We start from the raw sequence: 15148 nt of genomic DNA on the forward strand, positions 1-15148 counted from the left end.
ACTCTCTTATCTCGGGAACATTTCTCTGTTAATACTAAAGGAAATTACCACAGCAGTAGTAGTAGAAGCCAGGGCGCTATTTGACTGGCTTGTTATTAAACTTCTGGATTAACTTCTAGCAGAGGAACATGCTAGGCGGAACCCTTCACTGTACAGCTTGGACACTCCCAGAACTGAATGCAGAACTACCACTGGAAGTCTGCAACTGCTCCAAACCACAAGGAGGGTCGGAAAACTGCTAGCTTGGGGGGGGGAGACAAAGACGAATAGATTAACAGTAGCCACTGGCAGAGGTGAAAGAGATTCTTGCACTGCTTCTATTGGAATGAGCAGAAGCCTGAAAAACAAGGTGCAGGATATTTCAGAGACTGCTGGGAGTCATTGTGGTAAAAGTAAACACATGGGTTGTGTTAGGGTAGCTAAGAATAGAAATAGGTGCATGTATACTTGCATGTACACCAATGCTAGGAGTTTAGTAAATAAATTTGATGAATTTGAGGTATTGCTCAAAACATCAAAGGCAGATATTGTTGGGATATCAGAGACGTGGTGTCACACAGATATAAAGAATGCAGAACTGGAATTTGGGGAGTACAACGTCTACAGAAAGGATAGACTGGATAGGAAGGGAGGAGGGGTTATGCTATTAGTTAAGAAATACATAAAATCCAAGGAAGTGAAGCCAGTGGACATCGCTGGACAGTGCAGTGTGACATAAGCATTGGGAGATCAAAATTGAGAGTAGGAGTGTGCTATAGGCCTAATGACTCTGATGAGTATAATAAGAAACTGTACAGAGAAATAGAGTGGGCCAGTAAATCAGAGAGTCTTATAATGGGGGATTTTAATTTCCCAGATATTGACTGGAATTTGGGGGCTGGTCACTCACACACTAGCAAGGCTTTTGTGGATTTATTGGATGATTGTTTTCTACATCAGCATGTTCGGGAGGCAACTAGAGGAAGTAATACTCTTGATTTGATTATCAGTAGTGATTCTTCATGCATTAAGAATCTGCAGATAAATGAACCACTAGGTGGCAGTGATCACAGTGTGCTGAAGTGGGATTCACTCAAAGAGGTAACTACCATTAGGGGTAAAGGGAAGGGTTATTGCTTTCGTAAAGGCGACTACGATGGACTGAGACAGTATTTAAATTCTACACAGTGGGACCAACTGATGATGTTACCAACAGCAAATGCAAAATGGGAAGCATTCAAAGAACTTATCTTGGAAGCTACTAGGCTTTACATACCAACTAAGAAATATTGTTCAAGGTTTAGGCCTAAATGGATGTCGGATGAACTGATGAGGCATATGGCAGAGAAGAAACATGCATGGGATACATACAAATTAACACTTGACACAGAAGCCTATGATAGATAGAGGTTGATCTGTAACCAAGTTACAAAGGAGGTTAGGCAGGCGAAGGCAGATTATGAGAAATCTTTGGCAAGGGATGCAAAGAAAAACAGCAAAGAGTTCTTTACTTATGTAAACTCTAGAAGGAAGGGGATGAATCAGATTGGTCCACTTGATATCGATGGGTCAACTGTTGATGATCCTGCTCAGGTAGCTAACAAACTAAATGAATATTTTGCATCGACATTCACACATGAGGAGTTATTTAGCGAGGGGAAAGCCAGAGGTGTATTCAACTCTAGCAGTAAGCTAGAGAATCTTGTAATAACTGAGAGTAAAGTGGAGGAGAAATTGTTGAAGATAAACACAAGAAAGGCACCCGGGGTGGATGGGATCTATCCAGTTATATTAAAGGAGGCAGCAGAGGAAATAAGCAAACCCTTAGCCATAATTATGAGAGCTTCCTTGGACTCAGGGGAGGTACCCACAGACTGGAGATGTGCAAATGTGACCCCAATTCACAAAGGAGGATCAAAGGCTGACACAAGTAATTATAGACCTGTGAGTTTAACTTCTGTTCCAGGAAACTTAATGGAGGCACTAGTTAAAGAAGCACTGCAGGATCATTTAGACAAGACTTCAGTTATAGCTCGGACACAGCATGGTTTTGTTAAGGGTAAGTCTTTCCTGACCAATTTGATTGGATACTATGATGCAGTCACAAAAGAACTGGATGCAGGGAATAACTTTGATATTATATACTTGGATCTTAGAAAGGCTTTTGATACTGTTGCACATGGAAGACTGCTGCACAAATTGGAGCAGTGTGACATTGGAGGCAAAGTGCTGCTGTGGATAAAGGGGTGGCTGAGGGGGAGAAGACAGAGAGTGGTAATCAATGGACACTGCTCGTCGTGGACTAATGATATTAGTGGAGTCCCTCAGGGCTCAGTGTTGGGTCCATTATTGTTTTCTGTATTCATAAATGATATTGATGATGGTATATCAAGCTTAATGTCGAAGTTTGCAGACGATACAAAGGTAGGCAGGGTTGTCAAGGACACTACTGACACTATGCTGCTGCAACAGGATCAGGAAAGGTTGAGCAGATAGGCCGAGAGGTGGCAAATGAAGTTTAACATTGACAAATGTAAAGTACTACACATGGGAAACAGCAACCCCAGAGCAACGTATCAACTCTGTGGTACTACACTGACAGTGGTAGAGAATGAAAGGGACCTGGGGGTGGTTGTGCAGGCAGATATGAAGTTCTCTGAGCAGTGCAGATAGGCTGCAAGAGTAGCTCAGGGTGTATTGTCAATGATATATAGGAATTTTTCTAGCAGGGATAAGGAGGTGATTATTCCCTTGTATAAGGCAATGGTCAGGCCACACCTAGAGTACTGTATACAGGTCTGGAGGCCTCATTTCAAGAAGGATGTAGAGCTGCTGGAACGAGTACAGAGAAGGGCAACAAGATTAGTGAATGGAACAAAGGGGTGTTCTTAGGAAGAAAGGCTTAAGTTTTGTAAATTACAGTGTCTGGAGACTAGGCACCAGTGAGGTGATCTGATAGAGGTGTATAAAGCATTGAATGGTTTGAGCATGCTCAATGCTGATGGGATTCTTCCTCTTGCTCAGAATAATCATTTGAGAGGGCATAAATTCAAATTGAGGAAAGACAGATGTAGGACAGACGTGCGGAAATTTGCCTTTAGCCAGCGGGTGGTTGGTTGGTGGAACAGACTTCCATCCCTTGTCGTGGAAGTTGATAGCCTAAATAAGTTTAAGGCTCAGCTGGACAGGTATTTTGAACGAACAGAGGGGTGAAGTGGAAGTGGTTTCTTTTTTTTTTTTTTTTTTTTGGCTGATGCTGCATAAGCTTGCTTTCTTGCATCAAATGCCTTTGCTAATGCTAACAACCACAAACCCCTCTTTTGGTGCGAGCACCTTATTTATTTCCTGCTCATTTATTGAATTGATTTCAAGTTACAATCATCCCTTGTACTACTTTTTTATACACAAACTTATGTGCAAACCCCAGAGGGATTTGCACACATTTACGTACCTCCCCCTATCTCATTTAAACCTGATCCATTCATGGTGTTATTCTTTAAACTCATTCTTCTTCCTTTGGTGAGAAAAACAGAATATTTTTCCCACAACAAAATGCTTTCATCTTTTACCTGTAGACCACCTGTTCACAGTACCTTTGAACTGCTCCATACCGACACCCTTTCCCAAAATGCACTAAGTGTCGCATCCTCAAGTAGTGGTGTAATAGAGGGATTAAAGTATTGTTCAGAAGCTTTAATTTTAACCCTTCGGCACCTGCCATACCATTGTTCACCATATTCCTTTATTGCCCTGTCAGGCCTACTCCCACTAATGGAAATATTTCCATAATGATGTTTTCTTTATTCCTTAAGTGCTTTACTTCCAAACACACGCACTCTACTTACTAAGAGAAATATTTTTGTAAAATTTTATATCTTAGAGTTTCATGATGTTTTCAGGTTTCTGTTGCATATGTACTGTGTATAATAATCCCTCATTTGCAAATTCAGCAGTATTAATGATTTATTGTTGTCAATTTTATAACCTTTATGTGAATAAATCATGGATAATTATTTTTTAAATTAGTACCAAAAAACCGGTATTTTCGTATCAATACCCGGATTTGAATACTGGAAAAAAATGGTATTTGGGATCCCGGTATTGTAAGCCCACAGGATGGAATTTATGAATCCAAAGTCTTGTCTGACTAACCTGCTTAATCATTATGATGAAGTCATAAAACAATTAGGTGCAAGAACTTTGACATTATACATCCACATTTCAGTAAAGTTTTTAATAATCTCCCCCCCCCCCCAAGAGATTTTATAAGTTGGAATGAACTGGAAATACAGGGAAGAGCCTGATTCTTATTTGAATCAAGGGCTGGCTGAAGTACAGGAAACAGACTAATCATAAATGATTGTTCTTCAGAATGGAGCTCTCATTTCTTGTCTTCGTTAAAGCTATTGATGAGGAAGCACAAGGGAAAACTGTTAAGAGTGTTTACTGATGTTTTGAAAGTTGTGGAAGGGTGGTTAGCAGCTAAATGTGGGCTGAAAAATGGAAACTAATGCTTAATGCCATTAAATGTAAAGTCTTATGCCTTGAGAACAGAAATCCAGGAGTACCTTATAGTTTAGGATGGTAGAGAAATTAAAGCTGGTTTGGGATGAAAAGGATTTAGGAATTATGATATAATGAAATTTTAGTTTACTAGGAAGTGTATATAGGCAAATAAGGTCATGCACTATCAATGATTTATCAGACCCTTACAAGTAGGGATGAAAGTACCATTATTTTATTTCTCTTTATGAAGCTGCACTTGGAATAGTGTAGTCATATCTAAATGTTGCACCTAAAAAAAAAAAAAGACAAATTTTTAGAGATTGGTTTTTAGGGAAGGTGTCGATTACAAAGGTTGGAAAAAAATGAGCTTAGGTGTTTGATTTGAGGTGTATAAGGCCCTGAAGATGACCAGAAAAATGATCATGGAGGGAATACTAATGGGGAAGAGAAGAACACAAATATAAAATCTTGGGGAGTAATAGAATCTCATAAAGTTCACTTTGAGACAGCATGTTGTGTCTCATTGGTAAGGTGAAATGGTAAAATTCAAAGTGGAATTGAATGGTCACTTTTTGGTGATGATAATTTTTTTTAATATTTTTTAATAGGTAGAAATGATGTATTTAAGATAATTTGGCTTACCCTGATGCAACAGTTTTATTTAACAGGTTAAGAATTTTTTTGGATTATAAACAAGTGATTCATGCTTGGGCAATTTTTTTTTTTTTTCATTTGCTGTGAATAAAAAACATGGTTTTTCTCTAATTTCAGTTGTTTATTAATATTAAAAATACCATTCCATCTGTTCATTGTTGATATGTTTCTTTGGTTATAGTTTAGGGGCCCTCCAGGACCACCAGGATTGCTGGTATGTAATATTTTTCTTCCCTGATTAAGTTTTAGGAGAGCAGTTCATAATATGTTTGAAAATTAATTTTGACAGCAATACTTGAAGAATTTTGCTTATTTTTTTAAGAATATTTTAAAAATTTATATGAAAAATTACACTAGTTTCCAAATAAATATTTTTAGGAATATATTTTTTGGCAGTTTGCTCTCATAATAATGGTTAAGGGTTTACTTACTTCCTTTGCTACTTCCTTTAATATAACTGGATAGATCATATCCATCCCAGATGCCTTTCTTATATTTAACTTCAACAATTTCTCTTCCACTTTGCTCTCAGTTATTACAAATCATTTAGCTCCTTGTTAGAGCTTGATAAACTTCTGGCCTCCACTTCCCTACAGAACTCCTCAGGTGTGAATGTAGATGCAAAATACTCATTCAGTTTATCAGCTTATCTGAGCAGGATCATCAGCAGTCACACCATGATATCAAGTGAACCAATCTGATTAATTCTCTTCCTTCTAAAGTTTACATAAGTAAAGAGGTCTTTGCTGTTTTTCTTTGCATCCTTTGCCAAAGATCTCTCATGATCTGCCTTCACTTGCCTAACCTCCTTTGTGACTTGATTACAGACTAGCTTATATCTGCCATAGGCTTCTGTGTTGTTTAATAATTTATAATATGCATGCCATGCACTTTTCTTCTCTGCCACATGTCTCAGTAGTTCACCTGACATCCATTTAAGTTTAAGCCTTGATCGGTATTTCTTTGTTGGTATGAAAAGCTTAGTAGCTTCTTTAATTATTTCATTGAATACTTCCCATTTAGAATTTGCTGTTGGTAAGGTCATCATTTGGTCCCACTGTATAGAATTTAAAAACTGCAATCAGATATGAAGTTTTCTGACAGTGCAGACAGGCTGCAAGAGTAGCTCATGGGGTCTTGTCAAAGATATACAAGAATTTTGCTAGCAGGGATAAGGAGGTGATTATCCCCTTTTTTAAAATAAGGCAATAGTCAGGCCACACCTTCGTACAGTATACAGGTCTGGAGACCTCATTTTTGGAAGGATGTAGATCTGCTGGAACAAATACAGAGATGGGCAATGAGTTCGATGAGTGGAACAAAGGGTTGCTCTTACCGAGAAAGGCTTAAGTTCTACAGATTGCAGCATCTGGAGACTAGGCACCTGTGAGGTGATCTGATTGAGGTCTATAAGGCCTTCAATGGTTTGGGTAAGCTAAGTGCTGATGGAATTCTTCTTCTTGCTGAGATTATGCACCTGAGGGGGCATAAATTCCAATTGAGAATAGACAGTTGTAGATTAGATGTGTGGATATTTGCCTTTAGCCAGCAGATGGTTGATTGCTGGAACAAATTCCTATCTGTGTTTGTGGAAGTTGACAGCTTAAATAAATTCAAGGTAGAATTAGACAAACTTTTGAAATGGATTTTTTTTTTTTTTTTTGGTTGATGCTGTATAAGCTTGCCTTCTTGCATCATATGCCTATGCTAATTCTAACTGTCTGAGATCACTGTAGTCACCTTTACGAAAGCAAAACTGAGGAAGGAGTTGCTACATCACTTTTACATTTACTCCTGATGGTAGTTACACCTTCAAGTAAATCCCACATCAGTACACTGTCATCACTGCCACCTAGTGGTTCCTTTATCTGCAGATTCTTACCCTGAATAATCACTGCTGATAATCAGATCAAGATTATTACTACCTCCGGTTGCCTCTTGAACATGCTGCTGTAGAAAACAGTCATCCAGTAAATTTACAAAATCTTGCTAGTGTGTGAGTGACCAACCCACAATTTCCAGTCAGTATCTGGAAAGTTAAAATCCTCCATTATAAGACATTCTGATTTACTGGCCCGCTCTATTTCTCTGTACAGTTTTTCATTGTACTCACCAGAGTCATTAGGCCTATAACACACTCCTACTCTCATCTTTGCTTTCCCAGTGCTTATGTCACACCAAATTGACTCAACATTGCACTGTCCACCTATGTCAATTGGATGCACTGCCTTAGATTTTCTCTTTCTTATTTTTTCTGATTAAAAATATCCTACCACATTTAATCTCTTAGCCTTTAAAAATACTTGTGGCAATGTGCTATATTCGCTGTTGGAACCAGAAGGAATAGTGGATCTACTTTATGCTTGCAAGAGACACATTTGAAGGTAAATGAACCATTCCTTTCATAATACTACTATCATAATATAATGTCAGAACTGAGGAAGGAGTTGCTACATTGCTATTACCCACTAATAGAACTAAGGCTGCCTGGGACAGAATCTGGAAAATGAATGGAAAATATACATTGCACCCTTCCTCGGTCCTGGAATATAATGGATATGTTATTGCAGACCCAACTACAATAGCCAATGCTATTGTGGAGACTTTACCATCTATTCATTATCTTGCTTCCCAAAGTTCCTGGTCCTGAATGACAAAAGTGAAAATCTGCTAATTTACTTCCTGTCTAAGGGTTCTCATTCTCATAATGGGCCTTTTTAACAGAACAGTTAAAAATAGCTCTGACCCTTGCCAAGACAAGAGTCGTCAGAGCACATCTCGTCCGTTATGAAATCATTAAACATCTGTCAGCAAATTCCATGCACCACTTGCTCTTTCTGTGTTAGAGAATCTTTCTTGAAGAGCAGTTTATGGATTCCTGGCATAAGGCAATCGTGCTTGCCTTTCCCAAGCCAGGAAAAGTTCCAAAAGTCCTAACAAACTATTGTCCTGTTGCTGTCCAACAACAAACTACTGTTCTGACTAGCTAGCTGTCTGTGAAAAATCCTGGAGAGAATGGCCAATGCCAACCTTATATGGCATTTAAAGGCAAGTGGCCTCCTCTTCAGAGTGTTTCTCCAAAGAAACGGAAACGGGTCCACTTTTGGAGATTTAATTAAGTTGGAAACTTCTATCTAAGATGCCTTTTTAAAATGAGAACACCTGGTGCCTGTATTTTTTTATATGGAAAAGGTGTGTGACACAACTTGAAGATTTGGAATTTTAAAAAGGCCTTTATAGCATCTGACTTAGAGATCATCTCCTAGCTTTTATTAAAAACTTTTCACCCCATTGTTACTTCCAAGTTTGTGTAGAATCTATGTTCTCTTGGTTCTTCTGCTAAGAGAGGGAATACCCCAGGGATCAGTTTTTAAGTATTATGCTTTTTACCATCAAAGTGAATTCCATCACAGAACAGCTTCTTTTAACTGTGAACTGTACCCCTATATGTTGACAATTTCACCATATTTTCTCTATCTTTTAATACAAGGATAATTGAGAGAAAACTGCTACCTGCCATTGATCGCCTGACTTCATGTGCAATGAATAAAGGCCTTAGGTGCTCACCTCAAAAGACCATTTGTATGCATTTTTGTTGCAAGTGTAACCTTCAACCTGAACTGAGACTTGGACAAAATGCTATTCCAATTCTACCTGAGACTAGATTTTTGAGGCTTGCATTTGATAGAAAATTGATCTTTCTACAATATATCTGTCAACTGTATGCAATGTGCATGAGAGACGTGAATATCCTATGTACAATTTCCGCTATTGTGCCCTTGTGCAATCTAAATTAGATTACAGGTCCCAGGTATATGCATCTGCTACACTTGGCATACTCTAATGGATGGATCCCATCCACCATCAGACAATTTGTATTGCCACTGGAGCATTTAAAACATCTGTCTAGAACCTCTCTGTGTTGAAGCAAATGGATTTTTGTTTGCTTTGTTGTGGAACCAGTTGTCTCTACAGTATGTTTTCAAACTGAAATTCCTGCCAGATAACCCCACGTGGACATCTGTTTTTGAACCATGCTGGAAAAAAACTGTATAACACACATCAGACTGCCAATTGTCTATTTGGTATTCATATCCAAAGGCTACTCAGGATTTGGACATTGGGTAGGCACTGTTGTCCCATCACCAAGTCAACCCTTTCCGCCTTAGCATGTTTTCCAGCCTGTAACTTCTCTCTTAACAACTGTGGGAAGAACAGTATTTCATCTGCTGTCTACCTGTAATTCTACTCAGCACACCAAGCTGAACATTCTGACTTCTTACCAGTCTATGCAGATGATTCAAAGTCAGAAGTGTCTGTGGGATATGCTGCTGTCTTCTCAGACACTACAATATCTGAAGAGATCCCTCCGAATGCAGTATATTCACTGCAGAGCTGCATGCAATTGAGATAGCTTAGGATCACATACAAACCCACCACCGCCAAAATGTATTATGTGTGCCTGTTCTCTCAGTTCATTGCAGGCCTTGTCATTGGCAAGGTTTAATCCTCATCCAGTCCTGTCCCAGGTATAGCAGAGGCTACACTTCCTTTCTAAATCTCAATTTGATATTCATTTCTGCTGAATCGCCAGCCACATCGGGATCTTTGGAAATTATGTGGATGACATCGCCACCAAATCAACAGTACCCCTTTATAATTCTTGCCTCTTAGTCCCCTATACAGACTATAGGCAAGTATTATGAAAGGAAGACAAGCTATAAACAAGTTATATGAGATTAAACCTCTAACTCAGGGGTGATATCGCCCCCAAGGGGGCAAAAATCATAGATAATAGAATGCTTTGTGGCCCTCCCAAGTTCAACCCTGCCCGATGAAATCTTATTCCTTAATATTTAATTTCTCTCATTAGGTTTTCTTTTCCCCTGAGACAACTGATTTTTAAAATATGGGTATATTATATTAGGAGTGAGTGAGAAACTTTGATAAAAGGAATATAGTGGGTGTGATTTAATTCAACCACCTTTGCTTTTCATAGGCAATAAATGCCTAAGTGCTTTCAGAGGTAATGTCTCGGCAATCCTTGGCATTTGTGCCTTTCCGACAGCTGCAACTTTGGCAGTGGCATTGTTTTTTTATTTATCTTTTGTTTCATTGGAAGTTTGTAATTGACAAGCAGCACATGCTTAACGTTTCTAGTGCCGATTCAGGAGAAACATTAAATTGGATGTGACATGAGATATTTTAATTATGGAATCAGGTGCTAGAGTTGTTCTCATGTGTGAGATTTGATGCAACCAAGAATGATGATCTCTCCAGTTCTAGAAATCCACACTGTCCATATTCTGCTCAATATCTCCCAGAATGCACTGCGTAGCCTGGACTGTCCACTACTGCACGTTGTTGGGGTATACAGGGATTTAGGGATAGACGGATAAAAGGCCAAGGGTGCTTTAGTGTACACTGATGATCCTGTAAAAGTACGCCATACAGAACAGTTTTTCTGGGATGAGGAAGTGTTTCAGTCTATTGTTTTTACTTTCTAAGCGACAATTAGTATTGATTTATTGTTTCTCTGTGGAAGTCGTTTTTTTTTTTTTTTTTTTTGATCCACAGTGCTTTTGTGAGTGACATGGGCTATGACAGTTAAATAAAAATAGTTTATATTTTATTATTTAATTCTTTGTAGTCATTCAATCCATCATCAATCATGTCAAGTGCTGAAAAGAAAAAGTGTCGACAGTATCTGAATGAATATCTAGCTTATAGTTTTATTGAAAGCCCATTCGACTCAAGACAGCCCATGTGTTTTATGTGTACTTGTTCTTTTTCAATGAGGCTATGAAACCATCAAGACTTTTAGATCACTTATAAAGGAAACACCTTGATATAGTTGGTAAACATATCGAATATTTTAAAATTTTAAAACAGAATTTTGAGCAACGTAACACTGTTAGTTCCTTATTTAAGAAGAACACATACACACAAACAAATGATGATGGAATGATTGAATCTTATAAAACTGCAGAAATCATTACAAAAACTGGTAGTGCTCATACAGTTGCTGGGACTGTTATCCAACCCGCATTAGCATTAGCATTTTAGCATTAGCATTAGTAGAGGCATTTGATGCAAGAAAGCAAGCTTATGCAGCATCAGCCAAAAAAAAAAAAAAAAAAAAGTAACATAAATAAATAAAAATAACCACTTCCACTTCACCCCTCTGTTCGTTCGAAATACCTGTCCAGCTGAGCCTTAAACTTATTTAGGCTATCAACTTCCACGACAAGGGATGGAAGTCTGTTCCACCCACCAACCACCCGCTGGCTAAAGGCAAATTTCCGCACATCTATCCTACATCTGTCTTTCCTCAATTTGAATTTATGCCCTCTCAGGTGATTTTTCTGAGCTAGAGGAAGAATCCCATCAGCATTGAGCATGCTCAAACCATTCAAGGCTTTGTACACCTCTATCAGATCACCCCGCTGGTGCCTAGTTTCCAGACACTGTAATTTGCAAAACTTAAGCCTTTCTTCGTAAGAGAACCCCTTTGTCCCATTCACCAATCTAGTTGCCCTTCTCTGTACTCGTTCCAGCAGCTCTACATCCTTCCTGAAATGAGGCCTCCAGGCCTGTATACAGTACTCTAGGTGTGGCCTGACCATTGCCTTATACAAGGGAATAATCACCTCCTTATCCCTGCTAGAAAAATTCCTATATATCATTGACAATACACCATGAGCTACTCTTGCAGCTCGTCTGCACTGCTCAGAGAACTTCATATCTGCCTGCACCACCACCCCCAGGTCCCTTTCATTCTCTACCACTGTCAGTGTAGTACCACAGAGTTGATACGTTGCTCTGGGGTTGCTGTTTCCCATATGTAGTACTTTACATTTGTCAATGTTAAACTTCATTTGCCACCTCGAAGCCCATCTGCTCAACCTTTCCAAATCCTGTTGCAGCAGCATAGTGTCAGTAGTGTCCTTGACAACCCTGCCAACCTTCGTATCGTCTGCAAACTTGGACATTAAGCCTGATATACCATCATCAATATCATTTATAAATACAGAAAACAATAAAGGCCCCAATACTGAACCCTGAGGGACTCCACTAATAACATTAGTCCACGATGAGCAGTGTCCATTGATTACCACTCTCTGTCTTCTCCCCCTCAACCACCCCTTTATCCATAGCAGCAACTTGCCTCCAATGCCACACTGCTCCAATTTGTGCAGCAGTCTTCCATGTGCAACAGTATCAAAAGCCTTTCTAAGATCCAAGTATATAATATCAAAGTTATTCCCTGCATCCAGTTCTTTTGTGACTGCATCATAGTATCCAATCAAATTGGTCAGGCAAGACTTCCCCTTAACAAAACCATGCTGTGTCCTAGCTATAACTGAAGTCTTGTCTAGATGATCCTGCAGTGCTTCTTTCACCAGTGCCTCCATTAATTTTCCGGGAACAGAAGTTAAACTCACAGGTCTATAATTACTTGTGTCAGCCTTTGATCCCCCTTTGTGAATTGGGGTCACATTTGCACATCTCCAGTCAATGGGTACCTCCCCTGAGTCCAAGGAAGCTCTCATAATTATGGCTAAGGGTTTGCTTACCTCCTTTGCTGCCTCCTTTAATATAACTGGATAGATCCCATCCACCCCAGGTGCCTTTCTTGTGTTTATCTTCAACAATTTCTCCTCCACTTTGCTCTCAGTTATTACAAGATTCTCTAGCTTACTGCTAGAGTTGAATACACCTCTGGCATTCCCCTCGCTGAATAACTCCTCATGTGTGAATGTCGATGCAAAATATTCATTTAGTTTGTTAGCTACCCGAGCAGGGTCATCAACAGTTGACCCATCGATCTCAAGTGGACCAATCTGATTCATCCCCTTCCTTCTAGAGTTTACATAAGTAAAGAACTCTTTGCTGTTTTTCTTCGCATCCCTTGCCAAGGATCTCTCGTAATCTGCCTTCGCCTGCCTAACCTCCTTTGTAACTTGGTTACAGATCAACTTGTATCTATCATAGGCATCCGTGTCACGTGTTAATTTGTATGTATCCCATGCATTTTTCTTCTCTGCCATATGCCTCATTAGTTCATCTGACAACCATTTAGGCCTAAACCTTGAACAATATTTCTTAGTTGGTATGTAAAGCCTAGTAGCTTCCACGATAAGTTCTTTGAATGCTTCCCATTTTGAATTTGCTGTTGGTAACATCATCAGTTGATCCAATTGTATAGAATTTAAATACTGTCTCAGTCCATCGTAGTCGCCTTTACGAAAGCAGTACCCTTTCCCTTTACCCCTAATGGTAGTTACCTCTTTGAGTAACTCCCACTTCAGAACACTGTGATCACTGCCACCTAGTGGTTCATTTATCTGCAGATTCTTAATGCATGAAGAATCACTACTGATAATCAAATCAAGAGTATTACTCCCTCTAGTTGCCTCCCGAACATGCTGATGTAGAAAACAATCATCCACTAAATCCACAAAAGCCTTGCTAGTGTGTGAGTGACCAGCCCCCAAATTCCAGTCAATATCTGGGAAATTAAAATCCCCCATTATAAGACTCTCTGATTTACTGGCCCACTCTATTTCTCTGTACAGTTTCTTATTATACTCATCAGAGTCATTAGGCCTATAGCACACTCCTACTCTCAATTTTGATCTCCCAATGCTTATGTCACACCAAACTGACTCGACACTGCACTGTCCAGCGATGTCGACTGGCTTCACTTCCTTGGATTTTATGTGTTTCTTAATTAATAGCATAACCCCTCCTCCCTTCCTATCCTGTCTATCCTTTCTGTACACATTGTACTCCCCAAATTCCAGTTCTGCATTTCTTATATCTGTGTGACACCACGTCTCTGAAATCCCCACAATATTAGAGACTATAATTTCATTATAGAGACTATAATTTCATTAGAGACTATATCACTAATCACTAATTATCACTATAGTGATATCACTATATCACTAATCACATTAGAGACTATAATTTCAACAGTGATGCATCAAAATCCTTTGAGTATTTTAAAAGCATTTACATTGAGCGACAATTCAATTCCAAGACGAATTGAGGAGATGTCAGTTAACATTGAAGAGCAGCTAATTGACAAACTAAAAACGAGAAAATTTTCTATTCAGATTGATGAATCCACAGTTACTGACAATAAGTCCCTTCCAGTGGCAGATTTGGAATTGGGGCATCCCCCCCCCCCCCATCGTTTTTTGGAGAATATTCACCAATTGTTTACCCTTTAGCTTCGAAAAAAAAAAAAATTTTTTTTTTTTTTTTTTCTTTGTTAACATAGGATTTTATCTATTTTTGTATTGTGGCTCAGCTATTTTCAACTGACTACAGTTGGCAACACTGATGCTGATGTGATTGCCATTCTAGTTCGAAGTACCACACTTTGGTCGTGCATAACATTTACTTCAAAGTAATTCAGACTTTAGCTTTGTGCCTGTGTCCATCAGTTATTATGTTTGAGTGTCATATTTCTTTTGTTCTGCGCATTATTTTGTGCCTTGTTTGTGCACAAACAAGACACAAAATGGTGCCCCTCCTGTCATTTTTTTTTTTGGATCTGCCACTGGGCCCTTCTAATGGCATACGTTCGCTATTTTGATGATGATTGTAAATTTCAAGAAGAGATGTTGTTTGTAAAATCCATGCAAACTGACTATACTGTAGCATCCATTTTTGCTGCTGTAAAAACATGGTTTGATAAAAAAAAAAAAAAAAAAAAAACAAGTGCCATTGGAAAATTTGGTATCCTGTGCCACTGATGATGCTACCTCCATGGTTGGAAGACATAGAGGTTTTATAGCCCACCTAAAGGAAGTATGTCCCAAAGTTCTTGCAATACACTGCATTGTGCAGCGACATCATGTGGTTGCAAAAATTAAAATTGTCCAGTTGTTTGTCAATCTCTCAGTACAGTATAGTTATTAAAACCATCAATAAAATGAAGTCACATAGCAAATATGATTTTTTCAGAAAATTTTCAGAAAATTTTGTGTTGATCTTG

General features: G+C 38.8%; 1 protein-coding gene across 11 annotated transcripts in view; it reads left to right on the forward strand.

The window, feature by feature from the left end:
- Window positions 1-15148, forward strand: part of LOC150083758 (uncharacterized) — a 999111-nt gene that overhangs the window by 725012 nt on the left and 258951 nt on the right. For all 11 annotated transcript variants that reach the window (XM_090377461.1, XM_090377460.1, XM_090377466.1 and 8 more), the window contains one exon: window positions 5321-5353. In XM_090377461.1, the coding sequence (XP_090233587.1) occupies window positions 5321-5353 (33 nt within the window). The remainder of the gene's footprint in view (window positions 1-5320; window positions 5354-15148) is intronic.

This window comes from Mastigoproctus giganteus, chromosome 7 (genome assembly GCF_048544385.1).
Source record: "Mastigoproctus giganteus isolate SK-2022 chromosome 7, ASM4854438v1, whole genome shotgun sequence".
Classification (NCBI taxonomy): Eukaryota; Metazoa; Arthropoda; class Arachnida; order Uropygi; family Thelyphonidae; genus Mastigoproctus; species Mastigoproctus giganteus.